At 43.8% G+C, this 13,960-nt stretch overlaps 1 protein-coding gene across 1 annotated transcript in view; it reads right to left on the reverse strand.

Annotated features, from left to right (window-relative positions):
- The window catches only part of LSM11 (LSM11, U7 small nuclear RNA associated), a 16,731-nt gene extending 7,530 nt beyond the window's left edge, over window positions 1-9,201 (reverse strand). The window contains exon 1 of the mRNA XM_006901968.1: window positions 8,683-9,201. Coding sequence (XP_006902030.1) covers window positions 8,683-9,151 — 469 coding nt within the window. The 5' untranslated portion in view covers window positions 9,152-9,201. The remainder of the gene's footprint in view (window positions 1-8,682) is intronic.
- Window positions 9,202-13,960: the final 4,759 nt, after the last annotated feature.

Raw genomic sequence — 13,960 nt, forward strand, 5'->3', positions numbered from 1 at the left:
AACTATCTCAATCTCTTCACCATCCATACTGATGTTGCCAATTGGCCCAGTGGTAAGAATCTTTGTTTTCTTGATATTGAGCTTCAATCCATATTGAAGACTGCAGTCCTTGACTTTCTGCAGCAAGCGCTCCAGGTCCTCTGCAGTTTCAGCGAGCAGGGTTATGTCATCTGCATGTTGATAGGAGGGGCTATTCTTTGGAGAGAGACACGATGCTCAGAAAGGTGGAGGGTTGGCGAAGGAGGAATATCCTTGACCAGGTGGAATGACATGGTGACTGCCACAATGGGCTCTAATGTGTCAGAAGGTGTAAGGATGATGTGGGTTAGGATAGGATCTGTTGTTCATAGTGTTGCTATGGATTGTACTTGATGGCACTCAACAACAATTATAATGATGCCTGAGAAAAATACTAGGATGATAAATTTCAGCTTTCTTTAATGGGAGATTTGTTTCTCCGAGATAGCATAGGAAATGTTATTTTTATTTATTTAATAACTTTGTTCTCAAAATATGCTAGTAGTTATACCACCGAAAGCTTCCTAAAAGTAAACCATACACAGATATGCACATGTATAGTCTCAGTCTCTCTCCCTCAAGTATGCCAGTGAAATTGTTTGGAAAGCATTTACCATTGACAGTAATAACAAATCTGTGTTGTGGTCTCAGGCATAAAGTGTCTGGCCTTTTATTTTAGATAAATACATTGTTTTCTCTTAACTTCCTTATTGTTCATTTATGGGTAAATGTGTGAATAATGGTCATGGTACAGTAATAAAATGTTCATGGATTAAGAAAAAAGTGACTTATCTAATGATAAATAAGAATTTCTATCTGATTGAAAACTCAGCAAGAAGACACAACTGGAGACAGAGTGATAGAAACATTGTCCTGGGAAAGTACTGTGAATTACTTATTATGGATCCTTTCATACATAGTCCTAGCACTCCTCTCTGATGACTGGGTGGGACTATGGAAATAAAGTGCTTGTGCAGCTTGTCAACAATACAATAAAGGCAGCTGGTCCTCTTGTAGGAGTATACATACCCAAGCCCATTGCCTTTGAATTTATTCTGACTCACAGTGATCCTCCATCAGGTTTCCAAGGCTGTAAATCCTAATAGGAGGACACTGCCCAACTTTCTCCCTTGGAGTAGCTGGTAGATTCGAACAACCAAACTTTTAGTTAGCAGTACAGCACACTATGCATTTACCATTAGAGTTCTTTGTATGAGTAAGGCCATGAACTAAAGGGTAAATGCTGTAATATCATATCTGACTCTCCAGAGGGTTTTCAGAGGCAGTATATCACATGTGAGGCTACTGGCCATCTTTCTTCCTCAGAGAAGCTGGTAGATTCTAAATATCTATCTTTAGGTTGACACCAGGAATAAGGTTACTGAACCTTAATGAGAGACTTATCAGTTTTGTCATCTTACTAGGCTTAAAATGAGCAATCCCAGAGGCAGGGAAAGGGGGACGACACTGTTGTTGTTTTTGTTGTTATATGTCATCAAGTTGCCTGCAGCTCATAGCGACCCTAAATACATTAGCTCTGAAACCTCCCATATCGTGAGCCAATGTCATTGTCTATAAAAGACCTAATTCCATTTCTCCAGTCATTAAGTCAATCCATCCCATCTTAGGTCTTCCCCTCCTGCGTCTCCTCTCTCCCATTCCAAGCATGATGTCCCTCTTCAAGGAATGGTCCCTGCTGGCCATTTGCCCAAAGTATGTGAAACAGAGCTTCAAAATCCTTGCCTCCAGAAAGCAGCCTCGTTTCACCCTCTCCAAGACAGACTTGTTTGTTCTCTTGCCCTCCATAGTATGTTTAATACATTTGTCCAGCACCAGAACTCAACAGCTTTAATTCTTCGTCTATCATCCTTAGTTACTGTCCAGCTCTCAGATGAATAGCAAGTAACTGTGAAGACCATGGCCTGGTTCAGGTGCACCTTAGTCTCCAAATGGACATCACTGCTCTTCAGTACTCTGGAGAGGTCCCTCACAGCAGATTTTCTCAATGCAATCCATCTTTTGATTTTGTAACTGCTGGTGCCAAGAGTATTGGTTGTAAAACCAAGCAAGCTGAAGTTATCAACAATTTCATTCTCTTTTCTGTCCATCACAAAGCTGCCAAATGGCCCAGTGACGAGAATCTTTAAGTTCTTCAATCCATACTGAAGACTACAGTCCCTGATCTTCTGCAGCAAACGTCCCATGTCCTCCAGTTTCAGCAAGCAAAGTTGTGTTATCTGCAAACACAAGTTGTTAATGAATGAGTCTTCCTCCCATCCTGATGCTACATTGCTCCTCATAAAGTCTAGCCTCCCAAATAATCTGTTCTGCATATAGATTGAAAAGGTAGAGAGAAAGGATGCAAAGCTTTCCTGATCCTGAATCATAAAGTGTTTCTCTGCTCTGTTCTAAGGACTGATTCCTAGTCCAAGACTAGGTTTTGCATAAGCACATCCAAGTGTTCTGGGATCCCCATTCTTCTCAAAGCTAGCCACAATTTGTTGTGATTCATACAGTGGAACATCTTTGCAGTCAATAAAACACAGACATTCCTCTGGTACTCTGATTTCAGCCAAGATCCATCTAACTTTGGTTATGACTTCCCTATTGTCACAGCCTTGTCTAAGCCTAGTCTGCACATCTGGCAGTTTTCTGCCGATGTACTGTACCAGTTGTTTCTGGATAATCTTCAGCAGGATCTTGCTTGTGTGTAATATTAATGATATAGTTCAATAATTTCCATACTTTGTTGGGTTATCTTTTTTTTTTTTTCGAATGGTAATAAATACAGGTGATCTCTTCTGGTCAGCTGGTATGGTACTTGTCCTCCACATTTCTTGGCATAACCTGGTATGTCCATGCAGCATCTGTTTGCTAAAATATGTCAATTGGTATGCCATCAATTTCTGGTGCCTTGGGTTTTTTTTTGCCAATTCCTTAAGAGTAGGTTAAATTTCCTCCTTCATCAACATAGGCACTTGACCACATGTTGTTTCAAGAAATTCTTCTGTGTCTGCCAATTCTTTTTGGTATAGTGCCTCTGTGTACTCTTTCTATTTTCCTTTAACGCTTTCTGGATCATTCAGTATTCTGCCGAAAGCATCCTGAAGTACTCCAACTGGAGTCTTGAATTTACTTTTGAGTTTTTTTTCAGCTTAAGAAATGCCAAGTGAGTTCAAATCTTTTGATTTTCCAAATCCATCTCTTTTCACATTTCATTATAATACTTTGCTTTGTTCTCCCAAGCTGCCCTTTGAAATCTTATGTTCAGCTCCTTAACTTCTTGATTTTTCCCCCCTTTGCTTTGGCTTCTCAGCATTTTAGTGCAATATTCAGAGTCTCTTCTGCCATCCATATTGTTCTTTCTTTTGGATCCACGGTCCCTGTGCTGAGAGCCTTTTGAACCCAGGAGATAGAAAGACAGAGGGAGGGGTGAGAGTGTGAGTGAAAGAATGAGAGTAAGCATATACAAATGAGTTACAACATCTGAGATTGTGAGAAGTAGCAACACACAAATGGCAGCATCAAACTGTGAGATGAGACCAGGAAGAAATGGCACAGTGCTCTTCCAAGCTAGCCCATAGAGCAAGAGAGCTAAGGGCTATTAGGCATGAGGCTTGCTATTGGAGTGGCAAGCACTATCAAGTTTTAATTTGTTACTTTTCTCATAAATCCTGTAACTATGAATTCTCTACTACCACTGAACATTATTATCAAACCCAGCAGAGTAGAGTGCCATGGGAGGGGCAACTGGTGTCAGAATTGATATAGAAAGAGGGTGTTTTGTCAGACCTTTACCTCACAGGAATTAGCCGTAAGTTGATGTTGATCTTGATTCTACTTGTGAAGTTAGAGAAGGTCAGACATCTTGATGGCATTCTCACAGAAAGGAACATGAGAACTCTGGCCTGGTCTTTTATATCTACCTAAGCTCTGGAGATGTAGCATATAGGGGGTGCACTGCTAACACCAATGTCATGTCTCTCTGGTGTTTTGAATTCATCTCTGATCCGCAGAAGATAGATGAACAATCTCCTCCCGTGTGATTTACAGCCTCTGGAAACCTGTTGGAGAGTCAGTTATGAGTTTATTCTGGCTCAGCACCAATGAGTGAAACTTCTATTTTAAAGTACCTTGAATCTTTGATTTATTAAGTTGTATGTGTGTGCTCCTGCATACACACACACACACACACACACACACACACACATTCAAAATGTGATTAATGAATGCTACCAACTACTGAACATAACTTTTGGGTCATCATAACCAGCAATAAAACAGTAGAATATATTCTGCTCTTTCCTCTCCAGAAGGATCACCAAGGACACAGTAGATTAAGTGATGAGCTGCTGCTATTGGAAAGTTGATGGTTCGAATCCTGCTCTATAAGAGAAAGATGTGGAAGTCTGTTTCTGTAAAGATTTACAGTCTTTAGAAACCCCTTGAGAAAGTTCAAATCTTTGCTGTGGGGTCTCTATGAAACAGAATGTATGCAACAGCAGTGGACTTTCTCTCTTGAGACCAGTATAATGATTAAGCACAGAGGTTTTGTTATTGTTATGTGCCCTCCAGTCAACTATGACTCATAGTGATCCTATAAACAGCAGCACTGAACCCTTCCTTTTCTTGAGCCTAATTTCACTATCTCTGACACACCTACCCCAATTGGCACAGTCACTGTGTCAATCCACCTCGTCTAATGTCTTAAGCCTTTGTGCTGACCTTCCATTCTTCCAAGCATGATGTCCTTCTCCAAGGACTGGCCCCTCCTGGCAACATGCTCAAAGTATGTGAGATGGCACTTCAAAATCCTTGCCTTCAAGGAGCAACCTGGTTTTACATTCTCCATAACAGACTGGTTTGTTCTATTGGTAGTCCATGGTATGACAATACTCTTCTCCAGCACCACCACTCAAAAGCATCAATTCTTCTTCTGTCTCATTAGTCACTGTCCAGCTCTCAAATGCATAGCAAGTAACTGAGAAGTCCATGGCTTGGATCAGGTGCTCCTTAGCACTCTGGAGAGGTCCTTGACAGCAGACTTTCCCAAAGCAACTAGTCTTTTGACTTCCTGGCTGTTGGCGCCAAAAGTTGTTTATGGATCTGAGCAAGATGAAAACTGCTAACAATCTCAATCTTTTCTCTATCTATCATGATGTTAACAATTGGTATGGTGGTGAGAATCTGTTTTCTTGATGTTAAAATGCAATCCATCCTGAAGACTGCAGTCCTTAACCTTCTGCAGCAAACACTTCACATCCTCCTCAGTTTCAGAGAGCAGAATTGGTGTCATCTACATAATGCAGAGTGTTGACGAGTCTTCCTCTAAATCTAATGTCATATTCTTCTTCATAGAGTCCAGCTTCCCATGTGATCTGTTCTGCACACAGACTGAAAGGTATGGAGATAAGATGCATCCCTGATACACAACACTTTTCCTGATCCTGAACCAGAGCAGTGTTTCCTTGCTCTGTTCTGACTACCACTTCTTGGTCAACTATAGGTTTCACATGAGCACAATCAAGTATTGTGGGATTTCCATTCTTCTCAATGTCAGCCACAATTTGTTGTGATCTATACAGCCAAATGCTTTTACACAGTCAGTAAAACACAAATAGAAGTATAAATTCAGATTTAGACTCTGTTGCAATGCTGGAAAGCAGTCAATCTCCAGGAACTTTACTCCTCCATCTGTAAAGTAGCCCTGAAAGGTAGTGTAAACAGTTACATACTTTGCTGCTAACTCAATTGTTAGCAGCTCAAGCTTGTCTAGATGCTGCAGAAGAAAGGCCTGTCAATTTACTTTTGAAAGACCAGACACTGAAAACTCTATGGAGCACAGCTCTACTCTAACACACATGGAGTTATCATGAGTTGAAATAAATTCAGTGGCAATTGTACCATTTCTGGTAAGGATAAAATGCACAGAAATAGTCAGTGTTGTGGTGCGCTGTTGAGTGGGAACTGACTCACAGCTGACCTTCCAATGGATTTTTCAGAGACTTCAAATAGCAGGGGTGGGGACTGTCCATCTTTCTATGCCTTCAGATTGAAGTCCACTTCCTTACCACTAGGTCACCAGAGCTGCCTAATACTTGATGTTGGTATTGTTGTTGGGTACTGTCGAGTTGGAACTGACCCATAGCTGACCCTCTAGTGGGTTTTCAGAGGTAGTTAATCACACAGGAGGAGACTGTCCATCCTTCTCCCGTGGAGCAACTGGTAGATTTGAACCATGTACCTTTGGGATTACAGTGTAGCTTCTTACCATTAGGCCACAAGTTCCTTAACACTTAACTGTTGTTGCTGTGTACTGTCTAGTCGGATCCAACCAATAGCTGACCCTCCAGCGGGTTATCAGAGACAGTTAATCGTATAGGAGGAGACTGCCCATCCTTCTCCCAGCAGTAGCTATAATTAGTAACAATATTAGATTACACTACTTAATTTTTTTGGGTGATGAAACTGTCCTGTATATTCCTAGCGGTTGTGGTTTTATGAATCTATGTTTGTCAAAACGTACTTAAAATGGGTTAATTCTACTATGCATAAATTGTAACTCTATAAGCCTAATTATCAGATCTGGTGGCCAAGTGATAAGGAGTTGTACTGCCAACTCACAGGCACATAATTAAAATTCACCAGCTGCTCTGAGGGAGAAAGAAACTGTCTCCTACTATGGAATTTACTGCCACTGCAATGTCACTGGAGAGTCAGCTATGAGTTGGTCTGACTTGATGGCACACAAGAAGATACCTGATTTTTAAATTACTATTTTCCTCATTGATACTCTTCCTTAATTTCAAGCCTTAAAGATTTCCTCACACAAGAAACCCATTCTTGAACAAATATAATTTGCATTGATACTTCTTGCTTTCTGAAGGTTTTTAACTTTTTGCCATGTCTGCCCATCTTGATTATATGTACTTGTTTCCAGCGGCATATTTAAAATGTTCAGCGCCCACAGCACGTTCTCTGGTGAGATCTCAACTCGAGCCTTACATTTAATGATGAGAAATAGGCAAAGCTGGCTTCTATGTTTTCCATCATACCAGCACAGTCAAGTGACTCAAATCCATTACCACTGAGTCAATTTCACTCTGTAGAAATCCTTTAGAAGCACTGGCCTGTCCCATCAGGTTCCCAAGGTTATAACCTTTATGGGCCAGTTCTTTCTCCTGAGGAGTAACTGGTGGGTTTCAACCAAAGACCCTGGGCTAGCTAGTGTTTTAATCACAGGGATAACAGGCACTGACCACATGGAAATACTTGCTTCCTTTAACAATCCCTCAGCAAAGCAATGAGAATTGTAACATGAAAACAAACATTACAATCTGAGATTTGGAGTACCTTTTAACTATCTGAGCAGCAAGAGAGAAAGACAAAACAAGCCATACTCTATTCTTGTGTAACTGCAGGGCAAGCAAGCTAAAATGAAACCTAGCTTGAGCAAGGGTGTTCTGGTGAGGCAAGGTAAACCATCTGACAGAGATTTTCATTCAACACCACAGCTTTTCAGGATATTTCTCTCTTAATAAACACATTTCTAGGAATCAACCAAAATAGCCTCTTGCTAAGCACACCTCTCCATTCAAAAGGCAATGGTTTTAGAGTGCAAAAATTTCATTATTAGGTTCAGATGCTTTGAATGGCTAAGTAGGTCATTATGTTTACAGGGCAGATGTCAGAACACCATGCCAGATGACAAAAGGATATCACCCTGGGCTGTTTTAATTGCATTTAAATAAGTCCTAACTCACACATTGGAAAACTCTCCTGTTACTCCAAGGATCTATTAGGAGTTCAAAGAAATTCCCTGTGCCACTTACATCTTCGGGACCTGAAATTTACACTTTTAGCACTTAAAATAGCCTTTACACATGATAAGAACCTGACAGACACCGTCCTGCACCCAGCCAGGCAGAACGCCTGTAAAACCGAGCCTGTGTTTTAGTGCCGCTCTGAGCCTTCTGCTTTCCAACACTTGTGGTTTATAATGTGAACATATGTACATCAAGATCCTGCAGCCCTTCTGCTTACAGCATCCTTGAAGGAGCTGACATTCCGGGAGGAGGGGTTACGGAGTTGTCAGGCCGCCGAATCATCCCCAAATCCCACTAACCAGGCACTCCTGTTCCCCTTAACACTGCGCTCACCCACAACTTGTCCTGCACATCTCTTCATTACCTCTATGCTGCGTCCTCACTTTCAGTGCTCATTAGCTCTGCAGCTCCCCCCCATGCTGCCCCTCAAATTCTTTTCCCGGGCCCACCATGCCTTCGGATCGCCCACCACACCCGCACACCCTCACCTAAGCTCCCCAGCCCCATCCCTTTCCCCTCCCCCACTATCTCTGCAGACAGACTTAATAAACGTGATCTCTGCAAATCTTCTCGTGGCTCCTTATTTTCGCTTTATCCTCACCTCTGTCCTCATTACGCATGCAGACTCTGATAACTGAAAGGGACCCACCCATGCACCCCCCGCTCCCCCGATGACCTCCATGTATTTCCCAGGGAGCCCTTTCCCCCCGGGGCTATTTTCACAAACCTTCACCAAGACCCTCCCCCCGCCAATTCCAGCAGAGCCGCGTCAAGTCCGAAGACCCGGCAGAACCCTCCAGGCCCAGGCGCGGGAAGCGGGGCCCCCCGCTGGACTCACAGGGCATTCGCGTGAGCACGTTGCGCGGCGCCTTCTGGCTGCGACTGCGACCCCGCCGGGGCGCCCCCGCCGCCCCATCCTCTTCCTCCTTGGCCACCATGAGGCGGCGGAGGCGCTGGATGCGCTCGGGGTCCGGGGTGGGCGCATTGTGGCGACGGCGGGTCCTGCCCAGAGACCCCGAAGCGGAGGGGACAGCGGGAAGGCCGGCGCCGGCGGGGCCCCCGGAGCTAGCGGCTGCAGCCCGCGCTCGCCCGCGGCCGCCGGCCGTGCAGTCGGTCCTCAGGAAGCTCTCGTACTCCGCCAAGTTGTTGAAGCAGGGGGCGTTGGGGTAGGGGATGGGCGGCAGGCGGGGCGCGTAGAGGGCCAGCAGCGGGTCGAAGCTGTCAGAGCTGACATCCAGCCGCGGGCTGGGCGGGCGCGCAGGACTCCCGCCGCGAGTCGACCTCGCCCCCCACTCCCGCTCCTCCATGTTTGAAAGGCCCGCAAGCCGAGGCCGATGGGAAGAAGGAGCGGGGCCGCCAGAGGGTGGCACTGCGCAGCCGCGAAGCGAGGTGGCACTGCGCCGGCGCGGCCGCGGGAGGGCAGCATCTGTCCGCTTTCTGCTGCACAGCGGCCCTAGGTGCGCGCCTCAGTCTCTAGGTGACAACGCTGTTAACTGATGCTTTAAAGGTTTCTCCTCTTGATACTTATTAGTACTTTGATTCCTTGGAAGTTAAATTTAGATAGACATTTTGACAAGATCCTCATGTGATTCTGTTGTGTTCTAGAGCCAAACCCTATTCATTTTTTTTCACGTGAGTACATTCAGAGGTTGGACCACCAGGGGTCAAATTCTGTTCCGTTTGGACGATGTAGAAATGAATTAGTTTTTCTTCCTTTTCACGTTCTCATCTGAAACGTGATAGAAATAGAACTTAATTCATAAACTATAGAAGGTAAGCTTCCTAAATGCAAAAATTCTGTTTGCCCTACATATGGCTGTATAACCAACAGCCAGGGAGCTCTGATGGCTTAGTGGTAAGAGTTGCACTGCGAATTTAAAGGCGTATGGTTCGAATCCACCAGCTGCTCCACTAGAGACAGCGGGGCAGTCTCCTCCAGTGATAAATGTTGCCACTGAAAACCCGCAGGAGAGTTATCCATGAGTCCATTCCTACTTCATGGTTGTTATGTGCTATTGAGTCGCCTGCGACTCAGTGACCCTATAGGTACAACAGCCATAAACCCTGCTCTATCCTGTGCCAATCTTAGTGTCTCTGATCCTAAGTCCCCCATTACCTCAGTCACTGAATCAATCCATCTCATTGAGGGCCTTTCTCTCCTACGCTGTCCCTCCACTCTCCCAAGCATGACATCCCTCTCCAAGGACTGGACCCTCCTTGCAACATGTCCTAAGTATGTCAGACAAAGCTCAGAATCCTTGCCTCCAAGGAGCAACCTGGTCTCACCTACTCTAGGATGAACCTGTTTGTTCTCTTGGCAGTCCATGGTATATTCAATATTCTTCTCCAGCACCACAGCTAACAGGCATCAATTCTCCTATCATCCCTAGTCATTGTCCAGCTTACTTCATGGTACATAACAAAATAACATAACAATTATAAGATTGTCTTAAAGAGTATGAGTGCACACAGAGCATATGATACACTATGAATGTTAGCTAATATATGTTAAGTGTATAGTGATGAATTATAAAGGATGGTGAACCTTAGTCCTCCATTTCTCACCTCCCTGCAAAATGAAATTTGAAATAAAATTAAACCAAAATGAAACCAGGGAGACCTTAGTACTAAAGACACTCCATTATCAATCTATTTCCTAAGCATTGTTAGGAAATTGGAGCAAATAGGATCCAAGTCTTGGAGGACAGGATTTACAAGACCTGGTTCACTTGCTACTTTATAAACTTAAGTTCTTATAAAGCCTGATAAACTATAATAAAGACCTAGCGTCAGTACCCAGCAGAGCCAGTTTCCCCAGCCACCTACGGGCTCCACATCACCACACTGCTGTCAACTACACCAGATATTTGATCTGTTGTGATCAGGGTACTTAAGAGTCAGTCGACTAACAGCTACCTAACAGGTTACTCTTTTGAGTTTTCGTTTCCCTTAAGATTTGGAAGAATCCTGGTGGTACAGTGCATATAAGCACTTGGCTACTAACTAAAAGGACAGGGATTTGAATCCATCAGTCACCCTGTAACAAAAAGATGTGGCAGTCTGCTTCTGTAAAGATTTCAGTCTTGGGAATCCTATGGGGTAGTTCTTCTTTGCCTATAGGGTCATGGCCATTTAGTATTACTCAATGGCAGTGAGTTTAACTTTTAGTTTAAAATTTGGAAACTTCTATGAGAATATATTTCTGAAACTGAATATTAAACTACAACTATAAAAGATCATCATTTGACTACTAACCTAACGGTTGGCAGGTTTGGGTTTTTTTTAAAAAATTTAAGATTAGCAGTTTTAATACACTCAGAAGATCTAGCGATCTGCTTCCAAAACACTGAAAATGCTACCGATGGGTTGTACAGAATCAGAGCTGGCTCATGGCAACTGGCTTGGTTATTCATGAAATACGGACTGAATACAGCTTAAAAAAAAAAAAAAGACAAAACCCATCCCTTTATGCCTATTAAGTTAGCTGTTGTATACTGTTCAGTGGGAACCAACCCATAGCTGACCCCCCAGCTCATTTTCAGAGCCAGTTTGCCTCTGAAAGATAGGAAACTGACCATCTTTCTCCCTCAGAGTAGTTGGTGGATTCAAACCATGTGCCTAAGTGAGTACCATTCAAAACAGTATCACTAAGTACTAACTTTGGTCATAACAGTTTTATTAAATCAGATAGTCCAAAACCTGCAGAAACAAATCAAACCGCAAAATACTTAAGACTGCCAACAATCCAAGTGCTCACGTTCCCCATCTTAATGGAAAAACCTATTATTTGTACTATGACATAGCTCCCATGTTGTACCATTGAGTCACCTGACTCATAGTGACCCTATTTACATTAGTTCTGAAACCTGCCCTATCCTGACCCAATCTCATCATCTCTGACAGACTTAATTTCTCCTACCAGTGAGTCAATCCATCTCATCCTTGGTCTTCCTCTCCTCTCCTGTCCCTCCACCCTTCCAAGCATAATGCCCCTTTCCAAGGACTGGCCCCATGCCCAAAGTATCTGACATGGAGCCTTAAAATCCTTGCCTCCAGGGAGCAGCCCAGTTTCACTCTCTCCAGAACAGTCCAGTTTGTTTTCATGGCGGTCCATGGTATGTTCAACACTTTTCTCCAGCCTGCAAATAAATCAAAGGCATCAATAGTTTTCCTATCATCCCTAGTTACTGTCCAGCTCTTGGATGCCTAGCAAGTAACTGTGAAGAACATGGCCTGAATCAGGTGCACCTTAGTTCGCTAGACTAACGTCATAGCTCTTCAGCACTCTGAAGAAGTCCCTGACAGCAGACTTTCCCAATGCAATTCGTCTTTTGATTTCCTGACTGCTGGTGTCAAGACTGTTGTTTGTGGAACCAAGCAAGCTGAAGTTAACAACTATCTCAATCTCTTCTCCATCCATCATGAAGCTGCTACTTGGCCTAGTAGTGAGTATCTTTGTTTTCTTGATGTTGAACTTTAATCCATACTGAAGACTACAATCCTTGACCTTCTGCAGCAAATGCCTCATTGTCCTCTTTCGTTTCTCCCATGGAAGGTTATAAAATTTCTTTGGGTGGTTATTTTGTATTTCAATGGCTATCTGACACACCCATCCCGATTACCTCAGTCACTGAATCAATCCACCTCGTAGAGGGCCTTTCCCTCCTGCGCTGTCCCTCTACTCTACCCAGCATGATGTCCCTCTCCATGGACTGACTGGAAGAGGTCTATATTTGTTCCCATCCCAAAGAAGGGTGACACAATTGAGTGTGGAAACTAATGAACAATATCATTGATTTCACATGCAAGCAAGATTCTACTTAAGATTATCCAAAAACGACTGGAACAGTACATCAGCAGAGAACTGCCAGAAGTCCAGGCTGGGTTTAGAAGGGGTCATGGTACTAGGGATATTGTAGCTGATGTTAGATGGATCTTAGCTGAAAGCAGAGAATACCAGAAGAATGTCTATCTGTGTTTCATTGATTATGCAAAGGCATTTGACTGTGTGAATCATAACAAACTGTGGCTGACTCTGAGAAGAATGGGAATCCCAGAACATTTAATCGTGCTAATGCGAAACCTATACTTGGACCAAGAGGCAGTCGTCAGAACAGAGCAGGGCAGCACTGCATGGTTCAAAATTGGGAAGGGTGTATGCCAGGGATGTGTCCTATCTCCATACCTTTTCAACCTGTATGCAGAACAGATTATCCGAGAGGCTGGGCTCTATGAGGAGAAGCGTGGCATTAGGATTGGTGGACAATCTATCAACAATCTGCGTTATGCAGATGACACAACTTTGCTCGCTGAAACTGAGGAGGACCTCATGCACTTAAATGCAGAGGGTCAAGGACTGAAGCCTTCAGTATGGACTGAGGCTCAATGTCAAGACAAAAATTCTCACTACCGGACCAATCGGTAGCATCAGGATGGATGGCGAAGAGATTGAGATTGTTCACAGCTTCAGTTTGCTCGGCTCCATGGTCAACACTCTTGGCACCAGTAGCCAGGAAATCAAAAAACGTATTGCGATGGGCAAGTCTGTGGTTCGGGACCTCTCTAAAGTACTCAAGAGCAACGGTATCTCTCTGGAGACTAAGGTCGGCCTGATACAGGCCATGGTTTTTGCAATCACTTGTTATGCATCAGAGAGTTGGGCAATGACTAGGGAGGATAGAAGGAGAATTGACACCTTTGAGCTGTGGTGCTGGACAAGAGTATTGAACGTACCATGGACTGCCAAGAAAACAAACAGATTCATTTTAGAGAGGGTTAAACCAGGCTGCTCCTTGGAGGCAAGGATTCTGGGGCTTCACCTGACATACTTTGGACATGTTGTAAGGAGAGACAGGTCTTTAGAGAGGGACATCATGCTGGGTAGAGTAGAGGGACAGCACAGGAGGGGAAGACCCTCTATGAGGTGGACTGATTCAGTGACTGGGGTAATCAATCGGGATGGGTGTGTCAGAGGCAATGAGATTGGCATGGGATAGAGCACGGTTTAGGGCTGTTGTACACAGGGTCGCTATGAGTCGCAAATGACTCGACGGCACCTAACAACATTTTACCTATATGCACTTTAATAGGCTACAAATTACTATTTCATTAAATTT

This window comes from Elephantulus edwardii, unplaced genomic scaffold (assembly GCF_000299155.1).
Source record: "Elephantulus edwardii isolate Elephantulus edwardi_28Jun2011 unplaced genomic scaffold, EleEdw1.0 scaffold00354, whole genome shotgun sequence".
In the NCBI taxonomy this organism is placed as follows: Eukaryota; Metazoa; Chordata; class Mammalia; order Macroscelidea; family Macroscelididae; genus Elephantulus; species Elephantulus edwardii.